Source organism: Hibiscus syriacus, unplaced genomic scaffold (genome assembly GCF_006381635.1).
Source record: "Hibiscus syriacus cultivar Baekdansim isolate YM2019G1 unplaced genomic scaffold, ASM638163v2 tig00010533_pilon, whole genome shotgun sequence".
NCBI classification, from domain to species: domain Eukaryota; kingdom Viridiplantae; phylum Streptophyta; class Magnoliopsida; order Malvales; family Malvaceae; genus Hibiscus; species Hibiscus syriacus.
Genome location: NW_024062223.1, coordinates 2317674 through 2339747, shown reverse-complemented (window position 1 = coordinate 2339747; position 22074 = coordinate 2317674). Strand labels below are relative to the sequence as shown.

At 33.1% G+C, this 22074-nt stretch overlaps 1 protein-coding gene and 1 pseudogene across 1 annotated transcript; one reads left to right on the top strand and one right to left on the bottom strand.

The window, feature by feature from the left end:
* Nucleotides 1-1258: 1258 nt before the first annotated feature.
* On the top strand, nucleotides 1259-21500 carry LOC120204233 (annotated as a pseudogene).
* On the bottom strand, nucleotides 4987-5745 carry LOC120204245 (cysteine-rich receptor-like protein kinase 10). Its single transcript, XM_039204361.1, has 3 exons — nucleotides 5631-5745; nucleotides 5391-5541; nucleotides 4987-5304 (listed from the first exon to the last, which is right to left on the bottom strand). The coding sequence occupies exons 1-3, from the start codon at nucleotides 5717-5719 to the stop codon at nucleotides 4999-5001; spliced, it is 546 nt and encodes a 181-aa protein (XP_039060292.1). The 5' UTR covers nucleotides 5720-5745; the 3' UTR covers nucleotides 4987-4998.
* Nucleotides 21501-22074: the final 574 nt, after the last annotated feature.

Here is a 22074-nt window from a genome sequence, read left to right as displayed (position 1 = left end):
AGCTTTATTTTCAGTGTAAATTTGTCATATTCATTTGAAATCATCAATTAGCATGATTAAGAGAAGATTTTAAGCTTTGAGATGAGGCTTGTTGTTTAATGAAAAAAATATTATTTTGTAGAGAAATTAGAACAACTCGACTCGAATTTCTTAAATTCGACTTGATTTAAAAAAATTCAAATCAATTTCGAGTTGTAAAATATAATTCATCAACTCGAATAACTTAAATTTTTTTAATTCGACTTGATTTGATTGAACGCTTACCCAGATAGCGAGATTGGTGCTCATGATAAGCAAAAAAAACTCACCCGTGGCTGTCAATTTCTTTTTCTTCTTCTTAATTTTGGTGGTCCAAGTTTTCCAAGCCAAAGGATTTCTTGGTGCTTAAATTTCGTACGCATTAGGTGAGCCAAAGCCAATGCGTTAGGTGCAAATGTTATGAGCGTTATGGCTCTTTGGGTGGAACTAATCCCTAAGATCAGATTTTGAAAAGTCAACTACATTATTTTTCATTAAATTATATTTTTTCTCTTATTTTATTCATTATACTTTCAATTTTTTTAATTTACTCGCTAAATTTTTGAGGTGTTCCTATTTTAATCCTTCTGAATTAGTTTATTATTATTTTCGTATGACGTGATATTTTTATTATTATTTAATATAAAATAAAAACATAAGGTGGTCGGACACCACCGTCGGCCGTCGGCCGTCGGCGACCACCATAGATAGTAATCGTTCAATACCAAATTTCATGGGTCACTTTGCCTCGACATCGTGAGTCTGATCCCGACTTCCATTTTGTCGGAACTAGTTTTGAAGACCACGAATTGGAGATTGAAATTGCGGAAGCCAAAATGTTTCAGTCGAGATTCATGAGTTTTGGGACATCTTCCAATCAAATAACCACCAAATTCAGAATCAGGGGTCGATACGAACCGACCCATGATATTGGGACCAAACGACCACCATCTACGACGGTCGACGGTAGTTGGTGGTGGCGTCTAATCATCTTTTGTTTTTATTTTATATTAAATAATAAAAAAATTCTGTCGTACCGAAATTATAATAAAATAATTCAGAGTGATCAAAACAGTAACAGTTCGAAAGTTCACCGAGTAAATTAGAAAAATTAAAAATATAATGAGTAAAATAGGAGAAAGAGTATAGTTAAGTGAGAAATGATATAATTTACCCATCATTTTAAACCTCGGCTAGTACAGTGTTCATGGGGTTCCACTTATTAATGAGCTCACCAACTACTCCGGCAAATTAATGCTATACCTTTCTTCTGAACACCCTAATCATAAACCAAAACAGTGATGAATCCTGTTAAATGGCTTGTCAGAATACTGTTTCTTTTGTTTATTTCTCATTTCTCCATATCTGCTGATACGATTACAATAGATCACTTCATCAGAGACGATGGTGAAATCGTGGTCTCTAGTGGCAAGGTTTTCGCGCTCGGGTTTTTCAGCCCCGGAAGTTCGAGGAATCGATATGTTGGCATCTGGTATTTTCAGGTTCCGGAGAAGACAGTTGTTTGGGTGGCTAACAGAGACAATCCCATCGAAGACAACTCCGGGAATCTTGGGATCGATGGTCGAGGAAATCTTGCCTTGTTCCAGGGAAACCAAACACTTCCTGTCTGGTCTACAAACATCTCCATCATAGGCACTAGGAACACCATTGCTCAAATTCTGGATTCGGGAAATCTTGCTTTGCTTCAGAATGATATCAGAAGGGCAGTGCTGTGGCAGAGTTTTGATTATCCCTCCAACTCTTTACTCCCGTTTATGAAACTCGGGTTGAGTTTTAGAACCGGTTTGAATCGAATCACAACGTCTTGGAAGTCACCAGATGATCCGGGGATTGGAAACTATTCCTACAGGATCAACCCGACCGGGTTTCCTCAGCTATTTGTACAAAGGTTCAGCTCCTCGGTGGAGGACCGGGTCATGGACCGGGCGAAGATGGAGTGGAGTACCTGAAATGACAAACAGCTACATATTTAATGTTTCTTTTGTCAACACTGCTGATGAAGTGTCGATCACGTATAGGGTGACGAACCCTTCCTTAATTACAAGAATGGTAACGAATGAAACCGGGATTCAACAAAGATTCACATGGAACCGTGAAGCGCAACATTGGATTGGGTTCTGGTCCGCCCCAAATGACCAGTGCGATTTTTACGGGCATTGTGGACCGAATGGTTACTGCAACCCTGTTCAATCGGATGTGTTCGAGTGCACATGTTTTCCGGGATTCGTACCCAAGTCATCCCAAGAATGGTATCTAAGAGATGGATCACGAGGATGCGTGAAGAAACTTGGTGCCTCCACGTGTCAGACAGGAGAAGGGTTCGTCAAGGTGGCACACGCCAAGGTGCCAGACACATCGGCGGCAAGCGTAGACATGAGTATCGGATTAAAACATTGCGAGAACGACTGTTCGAGAAATTGTTCTTGCGTGGCTTATGCTAGTGCATACGCGGAGACCGACGGAGGGATTGGCTGCTTGACTTGGCACGGTGACTTGGTTGATGCAAGAACATATAAAGATGCGGGACAAGATCTATACATACGCGTGGATGCCAATGACTTAGGTACTTATCCTGCACATTTAATTCTCTATTTGCAACAAACGTCGACTTTTCCTATATGCAAGTTGCAGATAATTATCTGTGGGTGGTCCAAATCAGTTAGTTGACCTTAAACACCTAAAACAAGAAATGTAGAGCATATTTAGACCAGGCTTGTTAATATACAAATACTAATCATATCCCCATCTTGTTAGCTCGGTATACAAAGAAAGGGCCATTTCACAAGAAGGGAGTGCTTGCGATTACCATAGTTTCTGCAGTTGTACTATTTCTTATTCTTCTGGCCTTGTTGCATTGCATGGTGAGAAGGCTTAGAAGAGGTACGTGTTTGCAACCAAATTGTCTACATGTCATTGTACAGATTAGCAATTGGTTTAACCATGATCTCGTGTTTGACAGCAGAAAGAAGAAAAAGGAAAAATATCTTTCGTTTTACAAGTTCATCGTTCATCGAAGACTCTATAGGTGAAAAGGAGGTCGATGAGAGCAGAAGAAATGGAGATTTACCATTCTTTGATTTCAGCGCCATAGCCGCTGCCACCAATAATTTCTCTACTGATAACAAACTTGGACAAGGCGGATTTGGCCCCGTTTACAAGGTAGATTTTCACTTAACAACTATTTATATACATAGAGTTCCTACTGTCCACCATTGGTTAAAGGAAATTCCTTTGCATTTGCAGGGTGTGCTCTTCAATGGAAGAGAAATAGCAGTGAAAAGACTATCAAAGCACTCAGGGCAGGGAGTACAAGAGTTTAAGAATGAGATTGTGCTAATTGCAAAACTTCAGCACAGGAATCTAGTAAGGATGCTGGGATGTTGCATTGAGGGTGAAGAGAAGATGTTAATCTATGAGTTCTTACCAAATAAGAGTCTAGACTCGATCATTTTCGGTTTGTCTCTTCTGATTTGTTGAATACTCATGCCAAGTACTACATTTTTAAGGTATGCAATGATTAATCCTTTTGAAAACTGATTTTGGATACAGATGAATCAAAAAGTTCACTCTTGGATTGGAAAAAGCGCTTAGAAATTATTTGTGGTATTGCTCGAGGAATCTTGTACCTTCATCAGGATTCCAGACTAAGAATCATTCATAGAGATTTGAAGGCAAGCAACGTCTTACTTGATGCTGTGATGAATCCGAAAATTTCTGATTTCGGCATGGCCAGAATATTTGGTGGAGACCAAATTGAAGGTGATACTAAACGTATAGTCGGAACATAGTAAGTACCCCATATGAAAAGTCTGCATACAATTTCAAACAAATTCTCACCATTTCCTTGCTGTTTCTCTGTTTTTTCAGCGGTTACATGTCGCCGGAGTATGCGATGCACGGTCACTTCTCAATGAAATCCGATGTTTATAGCTTCGGAGTTCTGCTTTTAGAGATTATCACCGGCAAAAAGAATAGCACTTATTTTCCTGATAACCCCTCTTCAAATCTCGTAGGACATGTGAGTAACTAAACTTAAAGAACTTCCCAACAATTAAATCAGAATTTTGCATTCAAATGATTCAAACAACATTGTTTCAGGTTTGGGATTTATGGAAAGAAGACAAAGCCATTGAAGCAGTTGACTCGGCATTAGGTGATTCATATTCTGCTGATGAGTTTTTGAAATGCATTCGAATCGGGCTGTTGTGCGTGCAAGAACATGCATCAGATAGACCGACGATGTCGACAGTTGTTTCATGTTGAGCAACGAAACGACTCTTCCATTGCCGAAACAGCCTGCATTTGTAGCAAAATCTCACCACGGCGATGAGATATCGACCAGTGAAGGAACTGGATCTGTAAATGATGTGACTATCACCATGGTTCAAGCTCGCTAGAACTACATCTGGTTTATATATATCAATTGTATAAATATATATCGACACAATATTACTAGTAGTTATATATATACATACATATATACATATTGACAAGGGGAGGGGAGAGGTTATCTATGGATCAATCTCAAGATCTAACGTCAATCAAGATTAAAGCAATATTCCTTGTCAATATACTACAAGCTTGATCGATTTAGTAGTTATATTTGATGCATTAATAGCATATATAAATATTCCTTGTCATTAGGAGTGATTTTGAATGAGGAGGGACATGTGAGGGACTAGAGGTGCAAATTTTCCCTTCAGGGAAATTGAATATGAACTTAATTACAAAAAAAAAGCAACCAATACACAAAAAAAATCAACTTAGGTTCTTCCTGTTGATGTTTCCTTCAATCATGTTCATATGATTCTTGTGCAGCAAGATATATACATTACTTTCTTGACTGAATGTAATATTGACTCTACCTGTAGAAGAAATGGTAGTCATCCATCTATCTATCATCAGTCATCACAACTAAAGTCAATGGCTGAAGCTTGGCTATGAAGCATTATAACATGTTTAGCGAGCTTGAATCATAGTGACTGTCACACCATTTATGGAGTTGGTTCCTTCAGTACTACTCGATCTTTCATCCCCTTTCTTAACTCTCTTCTCTATAAATGCAGGTTGATTCGGGGACGGAAGAGTCGTTTCGTTACTAAACATAGAAATGACTGTGGCCATAGTTGGTCGATGTGTTGCATGTTCTTGAACGCACAGCAGCCCAATTTGAATGTATTTAAGAATGTCATCAGTAGAATATGAATCGCCTAATGCCGAGTCAACAACTTCCATGGCTCTGTCTTCATTCCAGAGCTCCCAAACCTGAAACAATGTTGTTTGAATATTGGGAGATATTGATTTAATTCACAACAGTTGATAGAATTGTTCTGGAAACTTGGTTTACTTACATGTCCGACCAGATTCAAAGACGGACTATCAGCAAAATAATTGCTGTTCTTTTTGTCAGTGATGATCTCTAATAACAGGACTCCAAAGCTATAAACATCGGATTTCATCGAGAAGTGTCCATGCATTGCGTACTCCGGCGACATGTAACCGCTAAAAAAACAAACGGAAAGGAAATGATGAGAACTTGTTTGAAACTTGTAGCAGAAGTTGGCTCTAAACCATGCATTTGCAGTGCTTACTATGTTCCACCTACACGTTTAGTATCACCTTCTGTTTGATCTCCTCCAAATATCCTGGCCATGCCAAAATCTAAAATTTTGGGAGTCATGGTAGCATGGAATAAGACATTGCTTGTTTTCAAGTCTCTATGTGTTATAGTATCAGAAAGATGATTATCGGCAAACAAATAAACACGATCGAAAAGGGGGAAAAAAAGAACACCAGTATTTACGTGGAAAACCCAAAAGAGAAAAACAATGGGGCAAAAGAGAAGAATTTTACTAATATGAAGGTAGAAAATACAAGAGGATTTTGATGAATGAAAAGAACTTGATATCTAACCCTGACTCTTAGTATCTATTTATAGGGATAAATACTTGATTACAAAGGAAAATTAAATAAAGTAAAAAATCTACTTTAATAATTTTTTATACTTTTAATCAAACTGAGTTTCTTACTTTCCCAATATTTATATATTAATTAATTTGTATCACTTTGAATTCGAGTCAAACTCTAACAAATCTCCACCTTGACACGATTTCTGAAAGTACAAAGGTTTCGAGACAAAACACCCAAATTTAATGTGACACCCAAACTCAACAAAAATAATTATTCACTTCAACGAACAAGTTCTCCACCTCTTCCATAACACCCATCAAAAGGGTAATATTCAGTAATGGACACCGACCAAGTCCAAGTCCAAGCAATGCTCAGACTTGGTTGTAGGGAGCGGTTTGGTCATCATGTCTGCAGGATTGTCATGAGTGTTGATTTTGCTCACAACAATGTCAACTCGAGCAATTACGTCATGCACAAAGTGATAGCGAATATCAATATGTTTCGTCCGATCATGAAACATTTGATCTTTCGTTAAGAATATATCACTATAACTGTCATAGAACACCGTACTGATCTGAAGGTCTTCACTAAGTTCACCAAAGAGTCATTTCAACCATATCGCTTCCTTACAAGCTTCAGTGATCGCCATGTATTCGGCTTCAGTAGTTGACAAGGCGACTGTGTTCTGTAGAGTAGCTTTCCAACTTAAGGCTCATCCTCTAACCGTAAAAACGTACCCTGTAAGTGATCTTATCTTATCAAGATCTCCTGCAAAATCAGAATCTATGTACCCTACGACTCCATCTCTAGTTTGTCCGAACTGCAAGCAAACATCACTAGTACCTCGAAGATAGCTGAAAACTCACTGAACTTACTACGTACACCAAGTCCGGACACACACAAATCATAGCATACATCAGAGATCCCACAGCGCTAGAATATGGAACACATGACATGTACTCTACCTCCGCATCTGATTTTGGTGACAGTCTCATGAAAGTCTAAAGTGAGTTGCCAGTGGAGTAATTACAGGCTTCACACTTTGCATATTGAACCTGTGAAGAACCTTTTCAATGTGCCCCTTTTGACTTAGGTACAATTTACCCGCTTTTCTATCTCTTATAATCTCCATTCTGAGTATCTTCTTCACAGGATCCAAATCTTTCATCTCAAACTCCTTATTAAACTGAGTTTTCACATGTCTAATCTCTTTTTTTTTGTTCACAACTATCAACATATCATAAACATAAAGAAGCAGGTATATAGGTGAACCATTACGATTCTTTTTGAAGTAAACAAAACTGTCAAAATTGCTTCGCTTAAAATCAAGAGAAATCATAAAAGTGTCAAACCTCTTATACCATTTTCTAGGTGACTGCTTAAGTCCATAAAGAGATTTCTTCAACAAACATACATGGTCTTCCATTCCTGAGATCATGAAACCTTCAGCTGTTGCATGTAAATTTCCTATTCAAGTTCGCTGTGCAAGAATGTCGTTTTCACATCTAACTGCTCAAGCTCAAGGTCTCGAATAACTACTACCTCAAGCAAAGCTCTAATCGAACTATGCTTTACCACCGGAGAAGACACATCATTGAAGTCAATATCAGGGATTTGGATAAATCCCTTCACAACCTGCCTTGCCTTGTATCTAGGTTCTTCAACTCCCGGAATTCCTTCCTTTTTTTTAACCAATTTACACTGAATGGCTCTCTTTTCACTAGGAAGTTTTACTAAATTTCAAGTGTTATTCTTGTGAAGTAACTCTATTTCCTCTTGCATTGCGATCATCCACTTGTCTGAGTCTTTGCAGTTAATAGCCTCTAAATAAGATGATGACTCTTGGTTCGTATCAATGTCTTTCGCTACACAGGGCGTACACAACTAGATCAACCTCTGCGTACCTTTGCGGTCACTTGATTTCTCTTTTAGGAGAAATAGACGACGATGAATCAATTTTTTTATAGAGGAGTTCTATTCTCTGCTAGTGTGTTATATACAAACCCTACTTCAAACTGAATCACCACCTTCTTTTGTGCGATCTCTTATTCATGTGAATTCTTGGTAGTTTCATTAAGGGGTGATCCTCACAACATAGTAGATTCATCAAATATCACATCTATGTTAATAACTATCTTTCTAGTTTTGGGACACTACAACTTATAGCCTTTTACTCTCGATTTATATCCTATAAAGATGCACTTTATGGATTTAGGCTCCAATTTACCATTGTTTACATGAGCATACAAAAGAAAACCAAATATCTGCAAATCAGAATAATCTGCGGGCTTACCAGACCATACCTCTTGCGGAGTCTTTTTGTCAATGACCATAGACGGAGACATGTTAATCAGAAAACATGCTAGCAAAGCCGCTTCAGCCCAAAATGACTTCGGTAGACCAACATTAGAGAGCATGCAACGAACCCTTTCCATTATCGTTCTATTCATCCGTTTAGCAACACCATTTTGTTGTGGTGTTTGGCGGACTGTCAGGTGTCTCACAATCCCTTCTTTCTTACATAACTTATTAAATTCTCCAAAACAAAATTCTAAACCATTATCAGTACGAAGACATTTAACTTGCCTTCCAGTCTGTTTACTGAATTAACATATTGGTTAGGATATGATAAAATGATATCTTAATGATGTTTACTGGAATTGTCGTTGCTTTAAAGCACTATCTCGACGATATAATATAAACAGAGAGTTGATCCATAAAGTACAGCTCAAACGATTCTGTGATCAGATTTATTATATCTTAGTCAACAAGTTAACATACAACTAAGACCACTATCAATTTTTAATGAAAAATGATGAGTTCAGAACATATGAATAGTCGAGAGACCACTTTATAACTTTTAATAATTGAGAGACTCAACAAAACAATATTTTATAATCGGGACCATTTGTATATACATTTTTCATATTGAAATGAGTTGAAAATCTCGGGTGCAAAATTAGAAAGCTAGAGGATTTAATGTGGGTTCACATAAAAGAAGAAAGATTTTGACAGCTCCATGTAAAGGAATCACGGATTGTCAACCAACTATTTTCCGCTGGATGAATAGAAATGAAAGCTCCGGAGTTTAACACTCCCTCCTGGAAATAATATAACCATTAACACCCAGATACTGAAGCAGTCATGAATCCTGTTAAATGGCTTCTCACAATACTCCTTGTTTTCCTTCTTTCTCACTTCTCCTTTTCTGTTGACACAATAACGCAACATCACTTCATCAAAGATAACAACGATGAAGTCATAGTGTCTGGTGGCAAGATTTTTGCAATTGGATTTTTCAGTCCCGGAAGTTCCAGGAATCGATATGTTGGCATCTGGTATCACCAGATTCCGGGCAAGACAGTTGTTTGGGTGGCTAACAGAGACAATCCCATTAACGGTACCTTGGGGATTCTCAGAATCGATGGTCGAGGAAATCTTGTCTTGTTCCAGGGAAACCAAACAGTACCTGTTTGGTCTACAAACATCTCCATCGCAGGCACTAGGAACACCATTGCTCAAATTTTGGATTCGGGAAATCTTGTTTTGATTCAGAATGATTCCAGAAAGACGGTCCTGTGGCAGAGTTTTGGTTATCCTACAATACTTGGCTTTCATTTATGAAAATTGGGTTCAATTTGAGAACCGGTCTGAACCAAACATACACGTCTTGGAAGTCTCCGGATGATCCAGGGGTTGGAAACTATTCCTTCAGGATGAACCCGGGCGTGTCTCCTCAAATGGTTTTCTACAAGGGTTCAGTTCCTCTGTGGCGAAGCGGGACATGGATGGGTCAAAGATGAAGTGGTATACCTCAAATGACAAATAACTTCATATTTAATGATTCCTTTGTCAACACTGATGATGAAGTATCGTTCTCCTCCGATGCAAAGAATGCCTCCATCATAACAACATGGGTAGCAAATGAAACCGGAGTTACACAAAGAGTAATCAGGAAAGCTAGAGTTTGAAGAGTTTAGAGTTGCAAGAAATTGAGTCAAGAAATTGAGTTACAAGGGGTTTCTACAAACAACCAAGTAGTGGACATATTCACAAAAGCTTTAGGAAAGCTAGAGTTTGAAGAGTTTAGAGTTGCACTCGATGTTGTCATGCACTAAGGGGGAGTGTTAATCGTAAGCATGAACTATGGGGAGTGTCAAATAAGTCATGTTATCTAGGTGTGGTTAAGATTTAGAATATGTGATAGATTTTTAGGAGATGTTAGTTACTATTATTAGCCTATAAAAATGTCAAGATATATTGTAATTTGAAGTGTAGAAATAACAAACAACAATCCATTCTCAAATACTCTTATTATTTGATTCTATTTTGTTGCAACATTCTCTTTGTTTTGTTACACTAAAATATTTTTTAGGGTAGACATATATATTAATAACACAAAATTTTTTATATGGGTTGATGAATACAAATAAAATTTCATGGTAGGTTATATCTCTCTAAAAGAGTTATCTTTTAGGATCTTTTCACCAAGGTTAACCTTGAACTTTAGCATTATTAGGGACATATTAGGATCATTTATACATGTTTTTGCATCATGGGAGTTAGTTGAGAAACTTTGGACTTATTTTTCTTTTATTGTTGGAAAATGGTACACTAATGTTGTGGCATTCCTTGAAGCTGCAGATAATACTATGATAAAACTGCAGTAACTGACGAGTCACCAGGTAGTTATGAGAATCTTCTAGAATAGACAGCTGGCGAGGGAGCTGTTAAAGGGCTTGAAATCACTTGAAACGTGGAGAAATATTATTGGTTAAGGGAAAATTTTCTTAACCTATAAATAAGAGGGGTATCCGCACAATTTGATCATTAACTTTTATCTCAAATAATTTTCTCTACAAATTTGCCTTCTTTCAGCCATGGTAGCTTAGACTCATCGCCAGGGAGTGCTGCAATAGCTTAGGAAGTTTTTTCGTATAGCAACAGTGACCAAGATCTTATTCTATTTTTACTCTTGTTATTCGTTGAGATAGGGAAGTAACAAAGTACATTTGGGATGTGTCGTTAAACTTTGGGATGTTATTTTGGTACTAAACTTCGATGTGTGTTTGAATTTTTTGCTATGGTTTATGTATAAACTTGTTTATGTGTTGCTGTACTATTAAGATAATTTTATAAATGAATTTATCTTCATGTATGTCTTATTGATGATGTTTGGAAATGAATGTTATTGATATTTCATACTACTTATGTTCATCATTGGTTTTGATGATAAACAATTTTGCATATTGAGATGTATGTTGTCAATAATTTAGCATTCTTAATTGTTTAATAACTTGAATAAACATAGGTTGATTCTTGTTAGTTAAATGTTATTAATCCTTGCTAGATACATGAATGCAGGGTGTATGCATAGTTATAGTAAGAAAGACCAATTACCTTCCTAACCCATTTGATTCTTGGCTTAATGCTCTCCTTACTGTTGTAGCGCTGCATGACATCACTTCTTTGATTTCTTTAATTATTGTTAGCTTTACATCAGCATTACAGCCATATTTCTTGTAGATATTATTCACTCAACTCTATTATAACATGTTATGCTCCAAAATCAATAAAATAGATAATTAATCAAAGAAAATTTAGATTTTAAGATAAACACATGTTCATACTAAGATAAGAATGAATCTGCATTCATTGAGAAATACTTAATAGATGCATTCTAAGTTGTCATATAGTAAAAAGTATATTCCATTTATTCATCAAACATATCATATGGTTGTCAAGAAATTATCGATAAAGCTTCATAAATAGGGCATTAGATTAAGTACATAAGTGAACAAAATAACATCTAGAATACGATGATAATATAACGCTTAAGTATAAGATATCCATATAAACTTAGATGAATGGGACGAATAAATTTATGTAACATAAAAAGATCAAGATAGATCATGTAATACACAAGATTTTATGATATTCCAATTATATCTAATTTGGGATATGAAATCAGGTAATCGTTCAGGTTTTAGTCAGATCCTGTCAGGTCAGGTCAAATCGGATACAAGTTGTGTTAGGTCAATTTAATGGTTCAACTTAGATCGGGTCGGGTCCGAGTTATATCAGTTCGGGTCATTTGCAAGTTGATTTGAAATCATATTTAGTTTGGGTTTGGGTCAGGTTAATTTCAGTTCAGATCAATGTCAATCCAAGTCAAAACGGTTCATGTCTGAATCAATTAGATACCAGGTTAATTCAGGTTCTGATGGACTTCAGTTCGGATCTCGTTCATATGGGATCACATCATTAATAGACAAAATTCATGTCAGATCTTATCGGGTATAGATTGACTTCAAGTCAAGTCATTTTAGGTTAATTATGTTTCACCTTTCATGAACGATGATTTGTAATTTGTAATTGTATATGATTAAGAGTAAATTACAAAAAATACAAATAATTATGGGTGAATTTAATCAAAAATATAATTTAAGGACTAAACTAAACAAAATGAAATTAAAAAATGAAATTTAAATAAATTAAATAACACACATGGATGAGGGATCAAATCAAAATAATTATAAAATGTTAAGTTGAAATTAATATAAAAATGGACTACATTGCATCCATTTAAAAAGTTGGTGAACAAAAGTTTATAGGGTTTGGAGATTATGATATAATTTATAAAGTTTGAAATGAAGTTTATTATGTGATTTATTGGGTTTGAAGTGAATTATAAAAATATAAATAAGTATGGGACAATTACATATACAAATATAGTTTTAAGGACTAAATTGAACAAATATGAAATTACAAATTTAAATTTAAATAAATTAAACAACACACAGGGATCAAATCAAAATAATTGTAAAATGTGAAGCTGAAATTAATCTAAAAATGGATTGAATTGCATTTATTTCAAAAGTTGGGAACAAAAGTTTATAAGATTTTGGATATTATAATATAATTTTAAGAACTAAATTGAAGAAACATGATGTAACACCCCAACCCGTACCCAACCCGAATACGAATCCGAGGTGTCACATTGACTTTTCAAACTTTGACTCATAAAGAAAAACAGGGAAATTTAAAACTTTGTTTAAAACAAAATACTTTAATTTACATAAAAGGGACCACAAAATACAAACTCGATCAGAGTGCTCGTAATTAACGACTTATTACATGCCAACACTCTATACACAACAAAATACCTACTTTGTCGATTACTTCTGATATGATCTTTTAGTAATGATACTGTCATTGCCACTTCTATTACTGCTCTTCTTGTTTCTTGGTACCTACGTGTAAATCACTTACACGCTAAGTCATAGACTTAGTGAGGCAATAAATAAACATGTAACAATAAATTCATGAATATGCATTCTTACCATTTGATCATGACATTTCAATATGCATGTATATATTTCAATATGACATATATAATCATGTCATGCACATGTGAAACTTACCTTCTTGTATCACTTTCACTTTAATTTGTCTTTCAATTGTATTGCCCATGTATATTAATGAGAATAGAGGTACGTGAGTACATTGAGGTTGTGCACTAATGCTGTCACCACATCTCGATAAATTCCCTCATGGGGCACCGAACATTCGTTCAGTATTGATATTTGTCCCGAAGGACCACATGATATGTCCCGTAGGACCACTTGATATGTCCCGTAGGACCACTTGATATGTCCCGAAGGACCACTTGATATGTCCCGAAGGACCACGTGAAACCCTCGACTCTTGGCATGCCAACTATACATATAGCTCTCATATCATATACTATGGGCATTTATTATGAATACATTTCTCATCACTTGTTCTTTCTCTTCTGTCACATACCACATGTATGTGTAACCATGTATTTCATATCATATCATATGTATCATATATTGCATATTCATATATCATTTCATATAGTCACATAGCTTATCTCATTTCACATTGTCATGTCTCATAGCATATATCACATATACATATAATCATGTATATCATATCATATATCTTATGTTTTATGCTCTTATGTTTATGCATATCATGTAACATATATAATAATCTATACCCATTTCATATATTCATGCACATATAAGAATCACAAATCAAATAACATTTTAGGAGTCACTTCTTACCATAGTAACTACATCACTGGCTCATCGCAAGCCAATGTTCGTTCCATAATATAAGTACAATTAAAATTGCACTCACCTTAGCCTTGTTTTCTTTGATTCGATCTTAATCCTTTGATTATTCCGGAACTTGTTTAGACTCAATATCTACATAAATATAACATTTCAAAACAACTATCAGAAGCCTAAACCTTAAACTTGATGTTAACAACTTAAGCCAGATTAAAGAACCAAATTCCATTTTTCATTTAGGGGGAATCGATACCCCCTGAACATACTGGAAATTTTCGTCTAAGAGGGGGTATCGATACCCCTTCATAGGGTATCGGTTCCCTCTGCCTAGAAATTGTATTTTAAGCCCGAAAATCATCAATTCTTCACTTAATTCTTCTATTTTAAACCCCCTATCATATCATTAAACTCAACTACCATTACTTAAACTAATTTATATCCGTTAAAACCATCTATAACCTCAACATACTATCCTTCATATATAATTCAAGAATCATACTCAAATTTCAATATGTTCTAAATACAATTCTAACACTTCATATTCCTTAATTAACATGATGACAAGTCAAATTTAACTTCAAATTCAACTTATCAACTCTTTTCCATAATTTCATATAACAACCCATTTTCTTTAATCTCTTATAACTTCTTCATCTTTTGATTATAAGATAACCTAAGCTTTCCTTAAGCTTAGTTATCATCTAATGATCAAAACCCAACTTTTAATTCAACAATTAATCAACAAAATAAAAAAACCCTTACCTTTGCCTAGCTTCCACGGTTGGGAGAAGAAGAAAGGAAGAAGAAAGAGTTTTCAGATAACTCTTTCCCCACCCCTACGTGATTCATTCATATAATTGGGGAAAAATATCTTTCATGCTAAATGACCATTTTGCCCTTTAATTCTTTGGATAATTACTATAAACTTTTAGGAAATATTTCCTAACAAATCATTAAACTATTCAAATATACTACTTCAATCACCAAACTCTGAAGTTTTACAATTTAGTCACTAACCCGTATTTTGGGATGTTACAAATCTCTCCCCCTTAAGAAAATTCGTCCTCGAATTTTCATTGTACAAATAGATGGGTAATTGTATACTCATATCTTATTTGCACTTCTCTGTTATACTACGAATCCACCTCTTTCAAAGATCTATAAGATCCAATGAATGTAGGACTGAGTTATACTAAACAGAAAATTTTATTCGGAACAAGATATTAAGAAATACTTTATCACTTATCTAGAAATTCCATTTTTTTTCTTTAAATAAATGTAGAACTTCTGTTAACTATCCATTATCTAAATTTTTATTTTATTTTTTTTCCACTTTTCTTCAACTTCTTTGATCCAATCTATCCATACAAAATCTCAATATTTCTATTCAACTAACTTAATAGTGTCCAACATTTCTTTTACACAACTTCACAAAAAGCTATTTTGATATCTTTCTTTACTTACGGACCTACTACTCATTAAATAAACTCAATAATAACTCTTCCTATGACATGATAACATTCATCCGACTTTAAGTCTTTAACTTTCCCTTCGTGGTTGCAATTACTAAACTTATTTTCAATCAACAAGGAATTACATTCATTCCTATCTTTTCACTCATTCGATTCTACACCTTTTAATCTTTATAAATTCGTATAAATATAATGTCGCTCATCATGGAAATAATAAGGTTTCATCCATACGGTAATCTCAATCCTTGTCACTCAACATCATGAGTCCATTGATTTCTTTCATCAATCTCTAATGACTTACAACATAAACCAAACATTTATTCTTATATCATCTTCATCCAAATTACTATACACACTTCTTTTTAAATTTTACTCATATCAATCTTGAAATTGATGTCAATACTCTTTTTATCATCTCAAAAGTAACATGCTTATCTTTAACAACTTGATTAGAGAGAATACTATCATTTAAATATATCTCAAGTTTCCTTCATACATATAAATAAATCCTTATCTCTTTGACTATATTTACATGGCTAAGAAACACAACCTTAAACCAATACATGTTACACTTGGTTAACTTAGTCTGACATTCTTTTTCCGATCTTTTAAACTCTATTATACCTCCCATTTGCAATTTTTTTTCTAATACGATACTTTAAAAAAAAACTTTATCGTCTACATGAGATTCAATTTATTTATGCTTCAAGTCTGTCTAATACTTCTGTTGATCAGATGTCATCTTGAGATTATCTTAAATTCTCTTTACTTTATCCTCAACCATTTTCAATAAATCCTGGCAAATAAAATTCTAATCTTTTAACTTGAACCAAATTAATGGCGTCCGACAATTTTTTTTTTCATATAAAACTTCATACAGAGTCATCTTAATGCTCAATTGATTGTTATTATTGTAGACAAATTCTACTAAAGGTAAATAATTTTCCCATGATTCTTTGAACTCAATCATACCTACTTTTTTTAGCATGAATACTCTGTTTAAATTCACTATCTGTCTATGCATAGATATCAATGCTACAATTAATTTGAATTCATGAGACCTTTTCAAAGATTTCCACAACTTTGAGATAATCTTAAATCTTCATCAGATATAATTAAGACATACAATTTATAAAATTCATAACTCTTTATCCTTTCCACTTAGAATTGAAAATTTTCTTACTTTTATACCAAATTTATACTTTACACCTCATCCTAACCCTTTTTAATAAATCTTTCGTGCTATCATAACCTTCATTTCATTACTTTAATTCTTTCATTACCTTTTTCCTCTTATGCTTTTACCTTCTTTTCATATTATTTATACTTATCCCTCTTTATCCTTTTAACTTTTCTATCAATCCTTTGTTTCCATCAAACATACAAATCCTTTAACTTAATACATTCACTATCACATTACTTTATTGATCAACTTATTTCTTTCCATCAAAACGTAAACCTTCATCGAACTATCCATATAAATATTTTTTTTAGTCAAAATAATTCATTCTCTATTTCTTTCACTTATCAAACCTTCATTCTCACTCATCCATAATACGATTCCTTTGGTTCAAAATTAACCATTCCATTTACCTTTTTATAATTAGTATTATCTTATACTTTATACTCACATGCTCTTGTATATCACATATATTTATCCTTAACTATCATTCCTTATCACATTTTCCTGACTTTGATAGTCATCTTTACTAGCACAAAACTTTATTTTTTATCATTCTTATACTTGTATTTTTATTCCTCAAAGAGCCTTTTAAAACCTGTAAATACTCTTCTCATTGCCTTAATCATACATATATAGGATCCAAATACCATATTCAAATCCATATCATACTTGATTAATTCACTTTATCTTTTCTTCCAATCTTTTAACTCTATCACCTTTACTCTTACGAATAGTCAATAACAAATGTTTAATCTAGTGCACAAGTCCCAATTAATTAATCATATACTCCTTTTCCAGTCAGAATTATCTCAACAATAGTTTACTTAACTTATCAAATCCACATTCATTCTCATGTATCATGAAATTTTATTTGTTCACTCTCAACATTTCAACATCTTCCATCTTATAAAATAATTACTGACATACCTCTTTCTTAAACTTTTTTCCGAAACAATATTCACATCAATAAATCTTCCATTATTCCCATTATAACATTTATTTACCATATTTTAGCTCAACTGCATAGCAACTAAATTATCTCATCTAAATTCTCCACTTTATAATAGTGGATATCCTTTAACATTATTTAATAGCACATTCAATTTTTAAACGAAATCTTTAACTTTTAATCTAGGGTACAACCCCTATCCACTCAATCATATACCATATTTTCAATCAAATTTTTTTTTCAATGATATCTTACTCAACTTTTCTATTACTCTATATTTTCTCTTGAACATTCAAATCCTTATCTCACATACACATACTTAAACTCATTATATCCCTTTAAAATATATTTTTTTACTTCAATTTTCATAACTTCTAACAGAGCTTTTAACCCAATTCACAAAGGTTGTCTTTAACTCTGACTTATTATCAATTAACTCTTTGTTTAATCTTTAAAAATCAAACCCTACTACTTGAGTCTATCGGACTCTAATATGATTTGATTTTCTGATGGAGAATACCACTAATTCATATCTGGTTTAAAGTTGAAAACCAGAATCTCTATCTTTCTTTGATATTGCTTAACTCTATAAAGCACTAATTCTCTTAATCATATGATATTTTTGTTCTCCAATCCTTTTATTCTTAACTCTCCCTAGAGCTTTAACACGATTAACCATTTCTAGAAATGAGAACAATTTCAAAACCAATAACACTCTTTTAATTTAAGGCGCAAGCCCTAAACAACCAATCACATGTTCTTTCTTATCATTCTTAATCAAAATCAACTCAACAATAAACCTGTTTAACTTATTAAACTTATATTCATACACATGCATGTGTAATTTCCTTGTTTCAATCTCATATATTCGAGCTTCATTTGTTTTATGAACTGATCATTCATGTACTTATTCATGAACTCTTATACAAATGATAACCACATCACTTGATATTTTAACATTCTTATGGTGACATTTGTTCACCATACTTCTAGCTTACCTACGTAGTAACAAAACTACTCAATTTAACTTCTCCACTTTGGAGAAATGAAAATTTTCTAATATTATCTTCCTACCATTTAATCAAATTTCCATAACAATGGAACATTTCTCAAATTCACCCTTGAACTCGGGTATTCTCAACTCTTTTCAATACATTCATTCTATGAATTATAGAAGTATAAAATTAAAACACATCATAATATCATTCAACATCATGAATCATTCTCTAATCTTATACATGTATTCCCTGAAGTTTTCGCTCTTCTCCCTACCTGGCCAGAGCAGATGAATGCTATTACCTTCAGGTCTATCACCTTGTATTTCACTTTGGAAGCTCTTATGATCATACATCTAATATAACATAGCATTTTAATTTTATTAGCAAGACAATACACTTACTATTCCATCATATCAGAAGTTTTCACTATTTTGTTGGCATGTATACCTTATAAAACACTCTAGACTCCGGTTTATGTCGAGAATCGACTAAACCTTAGCTCTGATGCCATTAAATATAACACCCCAACCCGTACCCAACCCGAATACGAATCTGAGGTGTCACATTGACTTTTCAAACTTTGACTCATAAAGAAAAATAGGGAAATTTAAAACTTTGTTTAAAACAAAATACTTTAATTTACATAAAAGGGACCACAAAATACAAACTCGATCAGAGTGCTCGTAATTAACGACTTATTACATGCCAACACTCTATACACAATAAAATACCTACTTTGTCGATTACTTCTGATATGATCTTTTAGTAGTGATACTGTCGTTGCCACTTCTATTACTGCTCTTCTTGTTTCTTGGTACCTACGTGTAAATCACTTACACGCTAAGTCATAGACTTAGTGAGACAATAAATAAACATGTAACAATAAATTCATGAATATGCATTCTTACCATTTGATCATGACATTTCAATATGCATGTATATATTTCAATATGACATATATAATCATGTCATGCACATGTGAAACTTACCTTCTTGTATCACTTTCACTTTAATTTGTCTTTCAATTGTATTGCCCATGTATATTATTGAGAATAGAGGTATGTGAGTACATTGAGGTTGTGCACTAATGCTGTCACCACAGCTCGATAAATTCCCTCATGGGGCACCGAACATTCGTTCAGTATTGATATTTGTCCCGAAGGACCACATGATATGTCCCGTAGGACCACTTGATATGTCCCGTAGGACCACTTGATATGTCCCGAAGGACCTATAGCTCTCATATCATATACTATGGGCATTTATTATGAATACATTTCTCATCACTTGTTCTTTCTCTTCTGTCACATACCATATGTATGTGTAACCATGTATTTCATATCATATCACATGTATCATATATTGCATATTCATATATCATTTCATATAGTCACATAGCTTATCTCATTTCACATTGTCATGTCTCATAGCATATATCACATATACATATAATCATGTATATCATATCATATATCTTATGTTTTATGCTCTTATGTTTATGCATATCATGTAACATATATAATAACCTATACCCATTTCATATATTCATGCACATATAAGAATCACAAATCAAATAACATTTTAGGAGTCACTTCTTACCATAGTAACTACATCACTGGCTCATCGCAAGCCAATGTTCGTTCCATAATATAAGTACAATTAAAATTGCACTCACCTTAGCCTTGTTTGATTTGATTCGATCCTAATCCTTTGATTATTCCAGAACTTGTTTAGACTCAATATCTACATAAATATAACATTTCAAAACAACTATCAGAAGCCTAAACCTTAAACTTGATGTTAACAACTTAAGCCAGATTAAAGAACCAAATTCCATTTTTCATTTAGGGGGAATCGATACCCCCTGAACATACTGGAAATTTTCGTCTAAGAGGGGGTATCGATACCCCTTCATAGGGTATCGGTTCCCTCTGCCCAGAAATTGTATTTTAAGCCCGAAAATCATCAATTCTTCACTTAATTCTTCTATTTTAAACCCCCTATCATATCATTAAACTCAACTACCATTACTTAAACTAATTTATATCCATTAAAACCATCTATAACCTCAACATACTATCCTTCATATATAATTCAAGAATCATACTCAAATTTCAATATGTTCTAAATACAATTCTAACACTTCATATTCCTTAATTAGCATGATGACAAGTCAAATTTAACTTCAAAATCAACTTATCAACTCTTTTCCATAATTTCATATAACAACCCATTTTCTTTAATCTCTTATAACTTCTTCATCTTTTGATTATAAGATAACCTAAGCTTTCCTTAAGCTTAGTTATCATCTAATGATCAAAACCCAACTTTTAATTCAACAATTAATCAACAAAATAAAAAAAACCCTTACCTTTGCCTAGCTTCCACGGTTGGGAGAAGAAGAAAGGAAGAAGAAAGAGTTTTCAGATAACTCTTTCCCCACCCCCACGTGATTCATTCATATAATTGGGGAAAAATATCTTTCATGCTAAATGACCATTTTGCCCTTTAATTCTTTGGATAATTACTATAAAATTTTAGGAAATATTTCCTAACAAATCATTAAACTATTCAAATATACTACTTCAATCACCAAACTCTGAAGTTTTACAATTTAGTCACTAACCCGTATTTTGGGATGTTACACATGAAATTACATACGATAATTTAAATAAATTAAACAACATGCAATGATCAAATTGAAACAATTATAATATATATATATTACATGTGTATGATGAATGTTATGATGCATGTATATATAATGTACATTATACTTATGCATCCATTATACTTATATATATATATATATATATATTAAACTTATGCATATAAGTATATATGTATGTATATATATATACACATACACATATATTTATATGTATAAGTTTAATAGATATGTATATTAATATATAGGCATAATATCAATTTATATGCATAAAATATATGTATATAAGTGTATATATATACTTATATACATAAGTTTAATATATACATATAAGAATATATAAGTATGTATAAGTACATACTTTTTATATATATACACACACTTAGATATATGTATACACTTATATATATATATACTTATGCATAAGTTTAATGTACATATAAGAATATATATATGTATGATGTATGTACATATCAAAATATAAGTGCATATATATAAGTATATATGTAATTATACATGATCAATGATGTATGTACATAAGTGTATATATATATACTCATATATAAAGTATAATTTAAGTTTTTAAAAAAATAAAAGTAAAAATAATAAAAATTATAATTATTAAAAATATATATATCTATCAAAATATTATAAATTATAATTAATAACATTTAAAATAATATAATTTGGGACTAAGTTAAATACATATGAAATTTTAATCCGAAATTTAAATAAATTATGAAATACGTAGGG

What these genes read in the sequence shown, in the direction of transcription:
- LOC120204245 (XM_039204361.1), bottom strand. Translation starts at nt 5,719, where the DNA reads ATGACTCCCAAAATTTTAGATTTTGGCATGGCCAGGATATTTGGAGGA. An exon ending in AAACGTGTAGGTGGAACATA is followed by an intron (nt 5,542 to 5,630) that starts GTAAGCACTGCA and finishes TTGTTTTTTTAG; the next exon opens with CGGTTACATGTCGCCGGAGT. An exon ending in CTTTGAATCTGGTCGGACAT is followed by an intron (nt 5,305 to 5,390) that starts GTAAGTAAACCA and finishes ACATTGTTTCAG; the next exon opens with GTTTGGGAGCTCTGGAATGA.